This window comes from Vollenhovia emeryi, unplaced genomic scaffold (assembly GCF_000949405.1).
Source record: "Vollenhovia emeryi isolate VEMERY1.0 unplaced genomic scaffold, V.emery_V1.0 DF939245.1, whole genome shotgun sequence".
NCBI lineage: Eukaryota > Metazoa > Arthropoda > Insecta > Hymenoptera > Formicidae > Vollenhovia > Vollenhovia emeryi.
The window spans coordinates 30,886-51,501 of record NW_011967121.1 but is presented as its reverse complement, the minus strand read 5'-3'; the positions used below and the strand labels follow the sequence as shown (position 1 = coordinate 51,501).

Genomic DNA, 20,616 nt, shown 5'->3' with positions numbered 1-20,616 from the left:
GCGTATTGACCATCGACTCCCCATACAGCACAGAATATTGCAGCAACAATGTTGCAATGTTGCAAATTGCAATGCAACGTTACGGAGACATTGTGGAAACATAAATTAACAATATGCCTGCAATATATCAGCAATGTGGCATTTATATTCCGGAAATGTTGCAAAACTACAATTCTATAATTTTGCTATAATAATAATGTAACTTTTTACAATATCTGTGTAGAGTCATTTAGTTTGGTAGACATTTTCAAGATATAATAATTAATAATCGCGTTTATATTCAAGTCTTATTTATTATTGGACAGCCATTTGTGTCATTGAACTTTATTAAATTTTATATTTATTTTTAAAAATTAGAATATTAAAATATATAATATCGATTTTAGATCCAACGCATCATTATCGTATACAGTATGTGATGTAATGAAAAATATATGATTTTTCAGTCGTTTCGATATCACATACTGATATTTACTTATAATTACATGCTTATATTTAAAATCACTCAATCAATCAATACGCAATATTGCAATGTTTCAATGATATCATTCTGCAACGTTCCTGCAATCTGTCTGTGCTGTACGGGTCTTAATTTTACGAAGAAAGTGTTTTTTACATAAGAGCTGAAAATTGAGATTAGATGAAACAAGGTGGTTCTGTTTCGTATTACGGCAAGAAGAAATCTTCATTTTTATGCAGGCAAAATTTTTCACTCGGACGAAATGTGAACCGAATTTGAGTGACAGTTGCTCGGAGTTTCTTGGGCGCTTGACCGGTTACCAATTAGCGCCGTCGAAAAATTCCTCGGGGCATGTTGAAAAACAAATTTGAATATTTAATTAGTCCCTCTAGAAAACCAGTAACATTATCCGACTACTTGGCGCCGAGTTAACATTTTACGGCTCCCCGACATTATTCACGTTGACGTCAACAAGAGAATGCCTCGAAGATAAAGCATAAGTTTATTCAGGCAGCCAGTGCCTATTAAACTAGTTTTAAATCAGAGACTTAAATGATGTCTACAATTAGCATTTCTCGACGTTTACGTCGCGCAAAATACCATTGAGATTCGATCGTTCACACCGGTTGTACGAAATTACCCTTACATTAATTAAATACAACACGCGTTGCGCATTATTTTCCACACGATAACTTGGAAAAAAATCTATTGATTAAAATGGAGACTCAATTAATCAATACTGTACGTAAAATCGCATTTTTTACATCTCAAAATGATACCGAGTTAGTTATTGCGGTATCGGCGAATAAAAGTATAAGAAAAAACCTCGTTTTTTTTCTGGATACGATATATTGTACCTTCCTTAATTATTCTGGGCGATGTTGGTTTCGTGAGATAGAAAGTTCAACCGGAAGTATAGGTTCGTCCTTCTGGCGAGAAAATATTGACGTGCGATTAGCGTCTCGAGTTGTTCAGCCGAGCTAGAAATTTGGACCGTCTTACATACAGAACCGGAACTATTCCCCGATGAAAAAGAAAAAAGAGAAGAAGCGTCGATATTCATCGATCGCGGTTAGCCTGAGAAGCGAGTCCTCTCTTTCAGTTTTACGGTACACGAATAAATCACGGCGCATCGCGGCCTTGCACGCGGCCTTGTCGCGCGAGAGGCACGTGTACACGATTGTGCGGGCGTGAATATGAACATTAGCGACGCCGAGAGAGATAGAGACGGAGAAATGACACCGATTTGGAGTCTTATTGCTCCGGTGCGTAGAGTTTCTCTCGCATCTGAGTCACCGTCGCTAATTATCCTCGAATAGCAAACTAGCTGTTCTCATAGCGATCGCGGCATTTATAATCAATTCATCATTAAACATTAAACGCTTCCTTCTGCTACGAACTATTGTTGCGCTTCGGGGATTTTTCCCATGGATTTAGACGTTATGTAATCATAATTGAATTGCATAATTTAATTCTAATCTGAAACTCCTCGCGTCCGGTGGTCGCACAGCGCGGTTTTAAAAGTATCTCGTGGCGCACGGTAGATATCAAGTATCGTGCAACTAATTGTAAGTTGCATAAATCAGTGCTCTCTTTTCAGCAGGCGGCCTTTTCTACTCTGAGGAATTTAATACAAAGATTATAATAATATAAATACAATATAGTAATTAAAATATCGATTCCAACGTGTCACTTTTGACAGAATAAAATCTATCGCGAACTTTTCTGCCTCGTCGTGGAAAACTATGGCCTCTCAAAATACAAAAAAAAATTAATATAAAGAATATAATAATGTAATGGATCGATTTCAATGTTACTTTTGGCAGAAAGAAAATTTGCCGTGGAAAATCGGAAAGTTACGGTCTCTCGAAATAAAAAATACACGCTTCTGTTTGTTCGTGGACCGAATCCACTGCTTCGGCGTCTGTGCTGAAAAGAGAGGATTAGAAGCGAGGAGAGTATAGGAATAAATTTTAAATCGCTAGGCAGATTAATCCGGCAATCGCGCCGCGCCGCCTCGGCACCAGACTAATCTAGCACGCGCCGCTCATTATAATTCAACTAACTGTCTGACCAGGACCGCCGATCCAGGATCTTCTCCGAGCTGAATGTCCGAAGATACGGGATTTCCTGATTGCGGAATGGCGCCGCGCTGTTGACACCGTGTGAACCATGCCTGTGTACGTATACGCACACACACAATGTCGGCAGACTGTTACGTGCCTTTGTGTTTAGAAATTTAATCGGAATTTTTCGCACCTAAGCGCGAGACATCGTTTGAGGAGTCAAAGGCCTCGCAGGAAACTTTAAGGAATCTTCACTGGGCAGCAAAAAGCGGGCTTTCCCTGGGGCTCGACGTTATTTATAACTAGCTACGCTTACACTTGGCGCGAGACACTACCGTGTCTCGTGATCGTGTTTTCGTTTTGCTTGCATTCTATTATACACATTGTAACGTACACAAAATGTTCATACACAAGTATTTTCAATAATTGGAGCACTATTGCAACAGCATAAAAAGTAAAAGCAGTCCTGTATTACTTTTCCCTCCGAAGCACTGCTTAATTATTGAATAAAAATTTTTCTTCGCGTACTTTTCCATTGACGCGAAAATTTTCGCAGCGTGACAGAAGACCACCTGACGATGTGTCATCAATATGTCATTATAGAGAAGCAGGAAGATATATGCCCCGCGATTTCTCCACACCTCCGCGCACTCGTGGAATGTTGAATGAAAAAATTCTGATCGTCGCTTCATTAGCCCCTCGTCTCTTTTACGATATCTTTCTAATTCGTGCCAATTTCCACAGGCGTGACATTGTCACGCGCCGTCGCGCGTGACGACAAAGCTTGAAAAAAAAGGAAGGGAATTTGACGATGAAATCGCGCGTTATCACGTCGAGATACCGTAAATATGGATCGCGGAATCCGGACCCTTATTAAACGCCGAATAATGGTTTATTACTCGCGTTTCGCAGAAGCGCAATTAATATCAGTAATTTCACGCAGTCTGCGCGCCTCGTGATTTATCTGACGATACACAGGCACGGCCTTCAGAGGCCGAGGCGATTGTATTTCAGCGGACAAAATAAATATATTCGTCACGGGACGCGCGGATTCTTACTTCACACACGCCCCGCGCGGCGACTCCTCCCAATAAATTATCAATTCATTTCGACGTACCCATCTCGCGGAATTCCCTATCGGGCTCTGCCAGCCATTAATCAGCCCGTAACATTGTTCTCATCGCCGCCTTCTGCATTCCTCCGCATGACGGCGACGGCGACGGCGGTGCCGCTGCGTATAAAAAATTAATTTTGTAGAACATCGTGTTACTTAATATTTATGAATTACGGCCGTGATCGCGTGGCCATCGGCCATCGTCGCTACCGGACTGAAAAATTTCGTTGGCGTGCGCTGAGAAAAATTTTTCGTCGGATAAACCAATTAAATAGACTTTCCGATTGTTAATTTTTCCGATCGCGTTTTCCAATTAAATTATTAATATATCCGATAAAATTTGATCGAACAACCGATCGCATTTTTCGCAACTAAATATTAGTCAAATTTCAAATTTTAATCGACCTCAGCTGGTCACATTTATCGAATACGTTTTAACAACGTTTCGACCTTTGGTTTAGGTCCTTGTCGAGTGAGATCTAGGAGTAAATGTTTTACATACAGTTTACGTGAGAATTACAACCGAATTGTACGGTATCGCAAAAAGATCGTCGGTCATTTGCTCCTGGATCTCACTTGATAAGGACCTAAACCAAAGGTCGAAGCGTTGTGAAAGCGCATTCAATAAACGTGGCCAGCTGAGGTCGACTAAAAGTTGAAATTTTATTTACATCAATACTAGCAATCTGACGAAATATACCATTTAAATATTAGTCGTCCATATTTTACAATTGAAATTTAGTTGCCACATGCAGGTTTTACCCAGTGAGAAATGATTCGTCGATCGACGTCGAAACGACGTCGAATCGACATCATTTCGACGTCGATCGACGAATCATTTCTCACTGGGTAGCTACGGTAGCTACATTTTTCGTTCCGCGCGGCCGACCGAAACTCGCGAGTTCCTTTGTCCCTTCCTTCTTTTTTTTTGTTTTCAGCATAATACGAGTACACGTCGAAGGTCGACCGGTAATGTTCGATAACTTCCGGCTCGTTTTCGCGAGAACGTAATGTTTCCCGCGAAGCAACCGTAGATAGACGTTTTCTTGATCGTTATCATCATCATCGTTATTGTCTCGTTGCCGTCATCGTCGTCGTTATGGTACGACGACCCAGAGGAAAGGAATTACGTGAATATTTGATCCACTCCCGCGCGAGGACTCCCGCATTCCGGGAAAGGTGAGAAATCATGATCGCCGAAGCTGGAATCTCTGTTGTTTCTTTTTACCTCTACGATTTGTGTTAATGCGATGACTTCGCTCGGATCCACATGTTTCGACCACGCCGTCATCGATCGATCGTTGGACTGAGAGAGAAACCCCTGCGTATCCGGTAACGATTACGTCGACCGGAACGCGGTTCTCCGCACGTGCCACTTACGTATCGCCGATACGCACAGTGCGAAATTTGTTTCACGTGCAGCGGCAGAAAAACATTCTACTCGCTTTGGTTGTATGCGGTTTTAAACATGGCAATGTTTTACAATTCTCTCGCGTAGATTATATTTCATTAAAATAGATTCACCTGAAATTGATATATTATTTTAACAAACAGACATAAAGGCTGCTTTGAATTTTTTTAAATACAAAATAAATGAAGTATAGAAAAATTGTTTACCACTTTATAAAGTTATAGGCTACTTTTATATTACTTTATTATATTACACTTTGTTTTTTATATCTCGTTGAAAAAGATTCATATAAAACTTGGATTTTAATTTAAATTAGTAAACAAGTGTAAAGACTGCCTCGAACTTTTTACGCAAAATAAGTGGAAATATAAATGAGATACGCGTATACAGGGTGTACTAAAACCACCGGATATCCTTTTAATCATAAATTCTTTAGAAACTTTCAAGACGAAAATTCCAATACAAAAATGTCGAGGCTATAATAGTTTTTTAATAATAAGCGATTACATTTCACAAATGACAGGCCTGAGATTTCGCGCGCTCAGGTACGGCGACACGACGAGTAATAAAGGTGTTCCTGCGAATATCGCCCTTTTTAGCATAGTGACAACTTTCACAACAGACTTGACGATTCGTTCTCGAATTGATTGTTCCTCTTGTTATCTTTAACCATTTCTTTTGTTAACTTTGCGTAACGTCTTATTAATAAAAGGGAGGGGTTCACTATGATGAGCATCTTGATCAGTTTGATATCCTTCGATTTAGTCGATCTCCGATATTCTGAGTGAACTTGGGATTTTCAGTTAGATTCAATCTAGTCTCCCGCCTCTCTTTATCCTCAAGTTTTCAAAATAACCGGATCATCGTCTTCCCAAATATTTTCTGTCCCGTTAAACGGTGACTTTGGTTCTCGCTCGCTCGCGAAACACGTAGGAACACTTTTATCACTCGTCGTGTCGCCGTGCCTGAGCGCGCGAAATCTCAGACCTGTCATTTGTGAAATGTAATCGCTTATTATTTAAAAACTATCATAGCCTCGACAGTTTTTTATTAGAATTTTCCTCTTGAAATTTTCTAAGGAATCTGCGATTAAAAGGATATCCGGTGGTTTTAGTACACCCAGTATAGCATTTTATAAACGTACATGTATTATTGTTACGTCGTACTATTTTTCCTTTATTTTATAGCGTTTGAACGTATTAATTTTTTCCTAAACAAATTGCACCTATCTAATAACTATTTAATTAAGCAATGTAGAATTAAATATATTACGTCAATTATTACGCACGCATTCACGTGTGTATAATCGAGCAAAATGTTTTTATTCTTTTAAATTGCACACTGCGCGACACAATGGAAAAGGAAATTGAAAAACAGGAAATGATTTTCAATCCCATTTTCGATCCGTTTCCTCCTTTCTGCATTCCGTTGCGATTGATGGGCACGGGAATCATTGTTGCGCGAAACGATCGACGCTGCGAATCGCACGATGTTTGTCCCAAATGTGTCAAACGGGCACTCGGCTACTACGGTTAAATTTGAGTTGCATAATCGTCGTGGTCAGATGTCGAAGCTGTAAGTATGATTGTGGTGAACCGAGGTTTCTGATGCTCCGCAACCGGGAAGGAAGTAATTTTGCGCGAAAAAATGAAAGTCAAAGAGAACGAAACCTCTCGATATTCCGAGATTTGATTCTCGAGAAAATCGGTATTAAGAATTCACCAAATTCCCGTATTTATTCGCGGGACGCGACAGAATTAGTATAAGATGGATTTAAGAAAAAAAAAAGTTTGCAGCATCGATAAATAAATTTACGCGACTCGTTACGGTCATTTCAATTCCAGATTTTACATCAGGAAGTAAACAACGATACTTTACGTAACGTCTATTTGAGAGGCAGATTTAGTTCCACTACAACACTCAGTTAATATTATAGTCGGTGCTATCGAAGTCATAACTTACGTACGAATTGATCCCGTCCGACTATCGAAATATCATGTTGAGAAAGATAATAATTAGGCGACGGTTTACTTCCTGGTTCGTGCATAAATTGACACCGATTTAATTTAGCACGTACTGAATTACAATAAATTTCGGATTTACATTTTCCATTCGGTGCAGATTGTTGCAGTGAAATTGTTTGCGAGATGTACAGGTGTTATTTTATTTCTCAATAATTAATCATTTGCGTTAATTATTCACCGTCACATTTTCTTGAGCTCTTTAATCTGCAAGAATTGTACAAAGAAAAATATTATCTAAATTGAAATTATTATAAAAATCTCGTTATGACTGAAAATTATATCTTCGTTGCGGTATTTGAAGACTATTACATTACATACAAATTAACAGATATTAGTGTGCTGGCAAAGATGACCGCAAGAAGATGAATGAAAGAAAAATATTGAAATTTATTCTGACTTTTTATTTGTGATAAATTTCAATATTTTTCTTTTATTCTTCTTTTCATCGTCGTTTTTATATTTCCTCGTGTATTTCTGTGCATTTTTCCGTAAATTTCCAGCTCGTTTCTCTCTCTAAAATATTATTTTTCCATAATGCGCGTTATTAGCGAACGTGTACGCCGGCGCATTATACGCTCAAGATGACGAAACGCAGATTTATCAGCGCTACTTCGTACAACTTCTGGTTGCCACGAATTGTGCCGGCGTTACAGAAAACATACGCCGGTGTTATCGAGTCTACGTGTGAAATATTTTTATGTGAGAAACCGCAGAATCTTCCTATCAGTTCTGCCATTGCGTAATTAATGCCGTACAAGCCGCCGGTGGATCCTCTCTCTCGGTGTGGGACAATACCGTTAAAAGAATGCGAGACGAATGTATGAGAAATCCGATGAATTCATCGGCGTCCGTGTGGAAATCGGTTTTTATTCCTACGGAGTGATGAAGCGTTAAATTTCTTAATTGATTAGAGCCACTTGCGTCATAATTATCATAATTATCATCACACCGGGGTGCTTTCGCGCATCCTTAAAAAGTTACCGCGAGAAACAATAACACTTAACACATACGAAGCTACGCATTGCACTGCGATATTTTCTCCTGGTGACCGAATCCGGAGGCGAAATTTTAAATAAGATCGCAGGAGACTAAGGAACTGAAAAGAGATAAATGTTATCTCGTTTCGTCGCGAGAAGTTTAATTTATTTCGATCGAATTTCAGTGAGAAACGCTGCTCTTCAACAAAGAAAATTAACATAATTGCAAAAAGTTCCTCTGCAGTTTTCGTGTGAAACAGAGAGATCTATACGAATTTTGTTCGACTATGCAATTTTTTTTTGTAACACGACTTTTAACATTTGTGATGAAGAGTTTCGACGAGATGTCCTGAGTATGTTATTAATTTTTGAAAATTAAAGCTCGCAATTAAATAACTCGTTGAAATCGTCGGTAATTTTGTTTCAATAAAACCTTTTGTTTAAAATCTGGTAGAAATCAAAGTATCTCTTGAATCCTTTTGAAACGCATACAAATCTATTTCTGAGAAATTAACCAACGAGTATATAATCTGTTGTTGTCTACTTTTGCTTTTAAAGTTTAGTTTATGGTAAGAAGCTCCTCGTTGATTCGATCGTTAATCACTCGATAAAAACGACATTTTCGCCGTGGAGAAACGTCGTAGATACGAAGCCGGCGAAAAAGTCTGCAGTAGAAAGAACATGCCGCGGTCTCGGGGCGTTGAAGCTATAAGTTTATTATAATTTTCACACAATCGCTGCGCGTCGGGAAACAATTATTTCCGTCCGCGGATTATTATATTTACAAGCGCGACAAATATGGGGACGCGGACTGTGTTTCGCGCCAAACCGTGCGTTTAGATTGTGTCATTCTGCTTTCCAATTCAATTAACCGTGCGGGAGCCGACCTCGATGTGGCTGCGTACGAACGTAGTCGTCCTTTCAGCCGTTCGACATCACCGGCGTGGAAGGATATCCGTCATGGTGGATCGAAGAGCGCGTTGATTCTCGTGCGTACCTTACCCGGTTAAAAGCGCGAAGACTGCCGTAGGAGGTCAAGGGACACCGGTGACGGCGCACGTTAATTGGCCAATTCCCGGCTAACCAAGTTTTACGGCCGAGTGATGCAAGAACGTGACGTAGCAGAATTTTATCTTCTGCATTATAGGTGTGCAGCTTTTTATTTCGCGATAGTGCAAGGCCGTCAGTAATGTAGTTTTGTCATTTGTTGCAGCTACTTTGCGTTTTACTTCGTAAAAGAATAATTCGGTGGCAAATTGTTTCTCCAATAACGAAAATTGTTGTAACGATAATTTCTTTATTACAGCCGATGCTTTACAAAATTATTGTTGCGTAACCAAGGTTTCTTCCTTCGAAAAATTGAAGTGAATATGTAACGTACAAGATGACGAATATGAAAGTTATCAATAATATTAAATTTTGAAAATTGATTCTATTCTACACAGTAATAAATACTGTTTGATAAAACGAAGCTTTTAACGAGATCATTATTTTGTCTTCCATTTAAAATCAAATAGCTATTGGAATAGAGAATAATGATTGTTACGATTTAACTGTCGTTATTAGCAAATGATATTATTATATAATATCTAGGAAATATTATTTTGCCAATTTACTCGAGTAATAAACCAGAATTAGTGCGTTTACAATAATTCCAGTTTGTGTTTCATACACTAATTTTTCGTAGAAAGAAATATTAGAGATAGCGTCAAACTTAATACTATAATGTAAATAATATTTTTAATTACAGAACATTAATATGTAGAAGATTTTACCAATAGCTTCCAGACTATCAATAAAATGCTGCTGTGAGTGTATAAAAGTATTGAAAAGTGTTAGGAAAAAGTACGTAATCAACTTGGATAAAAGCTACATTTATAACAATAATAAATAAGAATGGTAATTGGTAATTAATGGCTGAATGAATGACTATTTTTTTCATGCAGGTAATTGTTTTGCATCATATTTGGTACTTTTGACTAATTGAACCAATTGATTACTTGAGTTTAATTTCCTTCATATATATTTATTACGGGGAATTGCTGTGCGAAACTAATGATCTCTTTAAGATTATCTTTACGCTCTTTTATCATGTGTTTAATTTCAAATAAATCGAATTTTGCGTGAAATAAATTTCCGAGAATCTTGCAACCTGAAACAGATTAATTCACGATGTTTATCAATAATAACTGGTTGTTTAGCTGCAATCCAATAAAACGTGATCTTTTATTTGACTTAACAATAAGTACATATGGTGTGCGTAAAAAAATATATAATAGCAGCCAAAAATTGATAGTCGCCAGTAAATGATAAACCGAAGAAAATTATTTAACGACCCAACTGACAGAATAAAAGTATATATTTAACTCTTTAGCTGCAGAGACGTATTTGTACACACACACATATACATGTACATGTGTGGCTACAATTCAGGGCTGAATTATCTATTCACGACACGACCGCAGGACTTAAATATTAATATTAATTTAGCTACGCAAAGTTGCAGTAATTTACAATTCGACACACGACGAACGGTTTTCATTTTAAGTGCCACAGCCAAAGAGTTATTAATAGAAAATTAATAAGAATAAGTTTAAAATTATAAAATTTACCTTGTCAACTTGTTCGTCAGAAAAAACATTCCAGAGAATATTTTTATTATTACCTTCTTATCAATAAATCTATAAATAACAAAATACTGTATTCATAATTAATATACAATATATGATAAATTCGTATAAACGATTAAGAAAGCAATATATTTATTAGGGAAATGTTAATACCTGGTTGATACTTTCAAAATTGTCCAATATGTAGTCGAGGATCCAATCGTTGCGCGCATGCTTTTCAAGAATGGTATTGAAGATAAGATGATGCACCTCATCGTCGAATAATGTCTTCGTCGCTGCGCTAAACAAATAGCTGATAATTATATTGGAATCTTCGGCGCAACACAATCCTTCTAAAATCTTTTCGTCACGATTTCGTATATATAATTTCGACACTTTATCCCAAGTAATCCTATCAGCTGTAGTCAAACCAAAGCAGTACGTCCAATCTTGCCACCATTGCGGAATTCTGAAACGAATATCTATGAAAAAGAAGGTCATGCACTTCGTAAGTAGACATAGCCGACGTTTCATTTTATCAAGCTTCGTATTTCCTTCTGTTTCGTTGAGCAGCTGTCACTTCGTGAAATGAAATTCCTGTTACGCGTTGCTCTCTACTCTATATGTATACTAATACAATTTACGAGACAATCATGGTCGCGAGAATATAATAGTTTACGTGTTAGTATCAGGATCCTCGAGGTACTTATTTAATTTATCGGCGGCCGTTTTCTGGCATTTATCGTGACCGATGGTACACGCCCATTTCGTGGCGTCTAGCCTTAACAGCTTTGTAACGTCGTCAGGATTTTCTTCGTACCCCAGATACGCAAGGAGCTCATCTAAGATTCTTATCAGGAATAACTGGAAATCATGAAGCAATATGAATATGAGTTTTACATTGGTTCGTTGGTGCACTGAAAGTATCCGATTAAATATAATCGGACGATCCAATTACATAATAACAAACGGCTACATCCAATTAAATTGTCTATCCGATGAAAAACGTGATCGGTTTTTCAATCGAATTTTACCGGTAACAGTATTTTATTCGATAAATTTCATTAGATGTATCCATAATTTGATCAGAAAACGTAATCGGAAAAGTTAACCATCGGAAACACTAATTGGTTTATCCGTTGGAAATTTTTCTCAGTGTACTTATTTATTATATTTTGCACGTGACATGTAAAAAGTTTGCGTATTACACGAGTGTAGTGTATTTGCGATTGCACAGCAAATTCGAATATCTGCGTTACACTTTTACGTTACTTTAAAGTTTGATGTAGCTCGTAAAAAAATGATAAAATCAGTACATTCTGTAAATTTTATATCCATAATACTGTGCCAATACAAGAAATCCGCTCACATAACGCTCAGCTTTGAAGATAATATTTGCAAAGCGATTCAACAAAAATGGAGAATGCGTGTAAATGTAAAACTGGATAAACTATTTTCTACCTTGAAACTCTCTGGCAGCAAATAGTTCCTCGACAACTCATTTAAATTTCGGAACATTGTACGCCATACTATATAATCTCTCTCGCGCCGCATGTACGTTACAATATTGACGAATAAAAATACGTCCACTTGATTCTTCAGCAAGAAGGCAAACGCATCGTCGATGATTTCGGCACGATTGAGAACGTGTATGTTCGTGAATGTCTCAGAGTGCAAGTAATTCGTGATTCTTTGCCAATTCGTGATATCGTAATAGACACGACAGTACACTGTCAAATTGTTCATTTGTATTATTACATCTTTTTGTTTAAATTTATCAAGATTACAAATATTGACACTTTGTCTTCTTCAATGTAACAAACAAATTAGCGTATGTATAAAACGAATTAATATAACGTAACGTGACTTACGAAAGTTATAAAAAATGTGGAAAGCAAAAATTAAAAATTACTTTACATTAACAATTCAGCAATGTTTCCGAAAATTTAATCATACAAATTTTCTTTGAGCTATTTTAAATAAAAACAAAGTATATGTGATGCCGAATAATATAAAACTTTCATCATTATAAAAGAAATAGGATAAATAAAAAACGTTACATTTGTTGCTTCCATACCAGTTTGTTGTACATTGACTATAATCCCATCGCTTGGATCAACTTTGAAACTACTAATTTGATCTGGCCCTAACCAATGATCTGGCACAGTGCTGATAAACCACAGGTTTTCCAGCGTAGCGTAGGTAATAGGTATCCACCACTTCTTACTGATATGCCTATAAGTTGCGCAGGAACAATTCTGTGTTATCGCCACTTCGCCAGTTGTGTAATTTCTCGTCACGTTCAGCACAGGATAGCAATTTTGATTTATCCACGTGTCCATCACTTCTTTCACTTTGAAACGTTTGCGCGCGACATAAGACCCTTCTGCAAATACTTATGTCCAGAGCACTTTGCATGGCGCGCCACAATTTGTCGGGAGTGACCGACTCAAATTGGCTAAGTTAAAAAAAGTGACGTTATCAACAACTATCGAACATCGAGCAATATATAATTGCGGGGATGCTGGAGTGATTCTGCACTCTTGCACCTTTCTAACCTAAAAACTGTCAGTTCGCGGAAACATTTGTGTAGTACACAAATTAAATAGCTTACGTGTACAGATCGAAAGCAGCTCGCTATTCCGGCCAAGTGAAAGAACAATATGGCATCATTGAAACGAAGTTTGTAAGTCTAATAAGAAATAATAGTGAGCGACACATACGTACAGTACATGTGATATGTGTGTTGCTCGCTATTATTTTTTATTAGACTTACAAACTTAGTTTCAGTGATGTCATATTGTTCTTTAATTTAGCCGGAATAGCAAGCCGCTTTTGATCATCTGCACGCGTGCCATTTAATTTGTGTATTACACAAATCTTTCCACGAAACAGACAGTTTTAAGTGCAAAAGGTGCAAAAGCGCAGAATCACAATATAGATACAAGAAACATTATAATTACGATATTTAATATTGTGATGTACGACGATTATATTAGATCACGTTATACTTACTATGTAGTTAAATACGTAATGACACCCTTTCGAAATACTTCGTCGGTAATTGTGTGATGTAACATGCGCAATATAATTGGCGCTACGAATATACGCCATAAAATATTGATTAATACGTATGGAGTAGATTGTACGATTAAAGTAGATTGGTGCATGGAATTAAGAAAGTCTTCTACTATAAGATAGGTTTTTAATATGAGATAGTAGGCTTTCAACACCTAAATTCAATCACAAAAATCTTTTTTCGCAACGATTACACGATCTAACAGTCAATTTTCTTCTAAACGGACTCTGCTCCAAAGGCAATAAATTCATGGTGGAATCAACGGATGAAACTTATTAATTCAGCAGAAACTCTACTATCTCACATTAGGCGTCTATCTTATATAATAGAGGATTTTCCTCTGTGCGAATGCACTGTACAAAAGAAGAATTTGTTCGCTATTAATCTTCTGTTTCATTTCTTTCTTTATGCTACCTACATTAAGATATCCACGGACGAGGATTCAATTATATTTACATAATCGTACCTTTGTGACGCACTTCAATATCGAAGAGAACCGAATAATCAAAGTTCCAAGATGTAAGATCCAATGTAACAGAACGCATGTGGCCACTATCGGAAGCGAGACACTGTTGTAGGTGCTCAATCACAAGGATCTGCATTGTCCGCCAGTCTTTAAAAATCTACAGAAACAATTCTTTGACGCAATGAATAAAAATTCGAAGAAAAGTTTAGAAATATAAATGCGAAAAGTAAAAATATTCTTTAATTTTAGTAAATATTTGTACTAAAATGTTTTTATAATTGTTCGAAAAGAACGCGTTACAATCTTCTTTATAATTCCAGATTGAAAAACGTGCCATATTTTTATTTACTTTAACTCGATACATTATATGAAAATTTGAAAATACTTAACAATCGTTACTTTAATCTTAGCAACTATACTTCCAATTTTTCACAATGTAAAAACTTGCATTAATAATATTAAATAACCTTGTTGAGAAAATAGGCTTCAAAAAACCCAATAAATCCCTCACTTAACCACACATGGGACCACCAAGATGGGGTGACCAAATTGCCAAACCAGTGATGTAAAAGTTCCCTTGCCACTAACGACGCTACTGATTTCCTTCGGAATGTAGGATCCGTGCTATTGTAAATAACATTTAATTCGCTGAAAGACAAAACATAACATAATGTACAAAATGTTATCAAGCCAAAAACTTCCTCATTGCGAGCCTGCAGTCTGTGTGTGTTTCAGAGTAATTGCATTATTGATATAATTTCTTTATCTAAATAGACTCAGATTATTTGGAATTTTCTCTTTTTGTGTGTGTGTTATATAATATATACAGGATGAAAAAAGGAAGTGACGTAACACGTTAATGAAACACGATAATTTGTTTAAAACAATAAAAAATATGCATCTTTTCAATACCCGTGAAATACACGTGCTTTCAATGATCAGATTTCAAAGAGAAAAGACCAAAGACTGGCCAGCTTTAATAACTTAACGTTTCTTTTTAACTAATGCGTATTACTTGTAAATGATGGGTCCCCAATGTTCCAAGCTGTAGGTTGGATAATAGTGTATCAAGACATGATCGATTTTCGGCGCTGTTTCGAAACTATTGGTATATTGGAGTAAAACCGACGTGATATTTTCGGCAACACCGTGTACGAATCTCGCTTGTGACGTCAGAGACGGTCTACACCACACGTTTACAGTTTCATTAGCGTTGTAAATGCGATCGAAATTAGATATCACAATCCCCACGAGGTAAGTGGACATTACTGGAGTGGTCTCGAAGTGCGTCCACACCATGCCATTTTGTCCCACGGCTGCTCTCGCATCGGCATATTCGACAATACCCTGTATTTACGGTGATGCATCACGGAGATGTTGAAGGTGGCTTTTAACTCTGGCTCGTCCCAACACGGAAACACTTGTCTGGCCTTATTTGGCTTGAAAAACGTTACGGCCAGTCTACGATTTAATAAAGTTTCTTCAATAAAATTCCAAGTAAAATTTACAATCCGTGTCGAGCAAGACATAGACTTTTAGAAAATACTAGTTATCGTTTACTATTGTATGATACGCAGTAATAATTTTATTCGGAGTAAAAACAGAAATGCTATAGTATCAGACCGTTTTATTTTTAACTTGGAAATTAAACGTTACATGCAATTATTGCATATTTTGTTGTAATTATATATACATTGTTAATAATTACAAAGCTACGTGTTTAAGCAAAGTTTTACCAAGCTTCAAGTGCTGTAAGGCAATAACGATGAAAGTAAGTAAAAAAACATTGGAATAATTAAAAGTAATAAATACAAAAATATTGAAGTAATTAATAGCAGCAGCTAATTGTATTTGCGTAAATGAATTTATTTTATAAATACATGTATTGTAAATGTACGTTTAAAATTTACTTACGTACTGTTTCCTTCTTTGTTCGTATATTGCATTTTTATAAAGCCGCTATTTAAACCGTTCTCAGAAAAATTACCAACGAACTCCATGTTCAGGGTGTAAAAACCATACGGGAATACAGTGGCGAAACGTAGCGTCAATATATTCATCGCGTGGTTGTAAGTATGTTCCAGCGGTTCATAGATGTTACCATTGTCGTCAATCAGCGTTGTCGCTTCTTTACTTATTTCCAATTTTTTCGAGTGTAAGCTTATCGTTGGCGTTAGGTGAAGAATCTTGATAACGACACTGGTTTTACCGTAAAAAGCAATGTCGCCTTTCTCGAGATGCGTGACCAGACTGACGTTATAGTGACATGGTATTGTGATCACGGGTAAACGATACATTGATTCCAAATCATTTCTCTCGTCACAAAAAACCGAAGCTGTAGTCAACATCAGACCGATATTTAATAACCATCTTGGGAATTCCATGTTAGTACTTGTTTGAGCTGTCTGTGGGTTTCGAAAACTAATAAGAATACAATGCAGTCCAAAGTTATTGCAACGTAATATTAATTTTCACACTAAAGCAGAAGGAATAAAGGATAAAAGAAGGAAAGTTAATACATCCAACTTTTATTAAGAAAGAGAACCACGTAAAAGAATTAGTTTTCCGAAAAATTATAAATATTTTTTACACAGTGGGTTTTTATGGGCTCACAACTAATTTTTCTTATTATTCTTCTTTTCTTGTAGTTCATTTGGAAATAAGTAAAGAATTAATTTATTCAATTTGTGAGGGGAGGATAATTTTAAATATCTAAGTAGCACATGTACCTTTGGCTGTATCAAATATTTCGTTAACTATCAAAAATAAAACACGTAATTACAGTTTGTTGATATATGGAATTTGATTTACTTAGTTGTCGATTGTAGCACTTTAGTTAGAAAAAAAAACAAGAGGTACAAATCTGTTTTTTATTGCTTACTTGTACCCCAACATATTTTCACTTAACTTATTTTACTAAATTTAATTATTAAATTTTTCGAGGAAGAGAATATTTGTGTTCGAGAATTATTTGATAGATCTTCAAATTATAAATGTTATTTCGCAGTTTCCAAATAAATGGACCAAAATGCAAAAATTAAGAATAGAGGTTGGTTGATCTTTGGTTGATTTCTAAAATAAATTATTCATGAAATTACGCATTTAAAACGTTAATCATGTATCTTTTGCAAATAACTAGTTATCTTAAGTTTCTTTATCATTTCTATAAAATATGTTTCTTAAACAGAAATAATTTAATGATTTTAAAGAATAAAAATAACCAACACTTTTCATCATGTAGCTGTTACTATTAGTTTGCCGATAACAATAATCTTGTTTCTCATTTAATTAAACATTTTATTTTACGTTCGGAACGTCATGTCGTAAGATCAATTATTTGGGACTAATTAATGATTATTTAGTAAGGAAAAATAATAAGAATTAAATTACAATCCACACAAGGAAAGAGATAATCCTAAAAGATCAAAAGTAAATTGAATCGTGTCTTGTCTTTCAAAATTATTGAAATAACGAATAACAAATTATTATATACAAATGAGAGATAAATACCTAATTAATTATTATCGCGTTGAACGACTTGCTTTGTATATTGGCACTTGTGTACTGATTAATACACAGTTTATCCAGGAATTAATTATAAATTGTCTCCGCAAGAGCCGTTAACACGTGACAGATCGGCATAATTGTGTCTGCCGTCTTTCCATCTCGAAAAATCACCGAACACTGGCTACAATGTCAATCTCCGATGATATAATAAACATGTCATGTAAATACAGTGATTCACAAAACTGATAAAACGTTTGGAATTCGCGAACAAAAATATCTGCGGCAAGATCGAACTGACGTATGTTATACGTTGAAATGTCGTTTCCTTGTCTTCTTCGAATCAGTTGGATAATTTTTGCATAATACACTTATCACTATATGCTCTAAAATCATATCAATTATTCTGCCCGATTGCAAATTCACTCTTGTCGTCGACTAACGATTTATACTCTCCAAAAGTCAATCAGTGGATTATCACTGAAAAGTGAATAGCCACTGATTTACTGTTACAAGTGCACCACTGAAGGCCCGTTTTTCATCCTTTGGTTAGCTATTAACCAGAAGTTGGTCGACTCTCCATCTTTTTCAATATTATTATCCGAGTTACTGTCTAAGAAGAGACAGTTAATCGACTAACTTCTGGTTAACATTTAACCAGAAAAACCGGGAAAAATCGCAGTGGTATACTCGTAACCGTAGGGCCCGGTTTCACCGAACGTCGTTCAACTTTAATCTTAGTTTAATTCACGTTTGTCTCTTTCTAAAGTTGGAAAGAGACAAAGAACGAATTAAGCAAGGCTTGTAGTTAAGCGACGTTGGTGAATCTAAATCGGTTCACCGTTTTCAGTGATAATTTACTGATTGATTTTTTTTAAGAGTATTGTTCATTTGTTTCTTTCTTCTTCAATTTTTAAGGCTCTCCACGTGCTTGCATAAACGAAGAAGTCCCGATGTACGCCGTGTACTTTGTATACTTGGTTTAATTACGCGGAGATAGGATTTATCCTAGAAACATAATTAGAGACACGGCCAATTCAATTCAATTCAAATTTCACGGTGCGTGCGATGGTAACGGGATACCTCCGTCAATTTTCAGACGATTTGAATCCCATGATGATTCCATCGCGATGGATACTCCCTTACCAATTAAAGAACAGCGTTACGTGCTAGAACGAATTAATTCCGCCTGTTGTTACACAATAAATTTATTAGCCAGGCGTGCATAAAATGCAGGATATGTAAAGCAGAAGTCATAAGTGCGACACAGCTCACTATTGTTTCGCAGGGTGAGACTTGACCACCTTGAATATTTCTATTAGATGCAAATGCCTGTTGTTTTACTAGTTTCACATCGCGGATCTGTACCGAAGCATATTTCTCATAAGCTGCATAGTAGCGCGTAATTTTAACTTTTTTTATCTATATTACTGTAATATTTTAATTTAACACTATAATATTTTACATTTTATTGTATTTATTCTGCCTTTATACAGCCATCAAACTTATCTTTTAATAGCCACTAAAAGTGGACGTTAAATACGTGAAAAGTATACATTAAATATTAAAACAGATTTAACGACAGTTTAGAAGGAACGGAACATTTTATTGCTCCTGTTGATTTTTGCCAAAGGTATCGAAAGCTGTTGTTATTATGCATTTTAATTTAATTGCAATAATTATCGCTCGTTCTCAATTAATGGTTCCATCAAACCGTTGTTCGCCATTCTTTTAACGAATCCAGCCAGGAATGTTTTATTTTTTGCATGAAAATTAAATTAACTAAATGGTATCTCTTAAATAAAGGTTACTTATTTATTGTCCAGTGATTCATTCTACAAAATGCACTGTTTTATGAGACACGATGAGATAATTGCAAGTCTACTTGTTTTTCGATTTTCAACGAAGAACAAATCTCACCAATAATTATTAATAACGCGCCAGTTACTTTTTATTACTAAAAATCACGATACCGATACAATTAAGTCAACGAAACGAAACTTTGCATTTCTTTAACCAAATTATGCAAAGTGGTCGTCGAAAGTTTGATTCCTGCACTGAGAAAATTTTTCATCGGACAAACCTGTTAAATAGTTTTCCGGTTAAATTATCGATACATCCGCAGAAATTTATCCGATAAAATGCAGTTTCGTTAAACATTTTTTTCCGGGTACCGAGAAAATTTGATTGAAGAACCGATCGTATCTTGTCATCGGGTGTACAATTTAATTGGATACATCCATTTGTTATCATGTAATTGGATTATCCGATTACATTTAATTGGACATTTTTCTCAGTGTGCCACATTCACGGCTGCATGCGCCAAGCTTGCCGTTAAACGGGCGGATCGATAAGATTACTAATCTGAAAGATTACGGAAAGCGGCATCGGTAAAAGCACATTCGCGCCGCATAACTGCACGCCTGATGAGAGGTGTGTTATCACGGCGCATGCACGCGCTATGAGATACGCAGAACACGCACGCGAGCACGCTCGGGTGCCGGCGGTTGCATTCTCACGTTGGTCATCGCCACGGAAAAGCATCGTAATGCCATTGTTCGATTTCCTACGCGTGAATTTTCCCGAGCCGCTCGCACATTCCGGCGAGCGCAGAAGCCACGAAGCCCGATCCGGAGTACACGCATTACGAAACTTTTCGGAATAGATTTTCATCGGAATTGTTTACTTATTTCCTACACTTCGATACAATAGTATCTTCCAGGAAAACAGAATCATTCCGATCAGAATCCACAGATTCCGAAAAGTTCCATAATACGCGGAGAGAATTTTTTAATTTATCCTGAAAATCATGTGATCTTGGGACAACACGGCGTTTTGAAGAATTTTATGAGTTTTTTAAATTTTATTATACGTTTTACTAGCAATTATACTTATTGTTGGTATGG

At 36.4% G+C, this 20,616-nt stretch overlaps 1 protein-coding gene across 1 annotated transcript; it reads right to left on the bottom strand.

The window, feature by feature from the left end:
- Nucleotides 1-10,724: 10,724 nt before the first annotated feature.
- On the bottom strand, nucleotides 10,725-16,590 carry LOC105560029 (glutamyl aminopeptidase-like). The gene is made up of 8 exons (XM_012008763.1): nucleotides 16,121-16,590; nucleotides 15,476-15,667; nucleotides 15,222-15,389; nucleotides 14,718-14,854; nucleotides 14,207-14,292; nucleotides 11,341-11,525; nucleotides 10,836-11,130; nucleotides 10,725-10,733 (listed from the first exon to the last, which is right to left on the bottom strand). The coding sequence occupies exons 1-8, from the start codon at nucleotides 16,588-16,590 to the stop codon at nucleotides 10,725-10,727; spliced, it is 1,542 nt and encodes a 513-aa protein (XP_011864153.1).
- Between the last annotated feature and the right edge of the window lie 4,026 nt (nucleotides 16,591-20,616).

Coding starts and splice junctions, on each gene's coding strand:
- LOC105560029 (XM_012008763.1), bottom strand. CDS start 16,590: ATGGAATTCCCAAGATGGTTATTAAATATCGGTCTGATGTTGACTACA. Junction 14,855..15,221: donor TGGGGACCCATCATTTACAA/GTAATACGCATT, acceptor TTTGTCTTTCAG/CGAATTAAATGTTATTTACA. Junction 11,131..11,340: donor GAGGATCCTGATACTAACAC/GTAAACTATTAT, acceptor TATTCGTTTCAG/AATTCCGCAATGGTGGCAAG.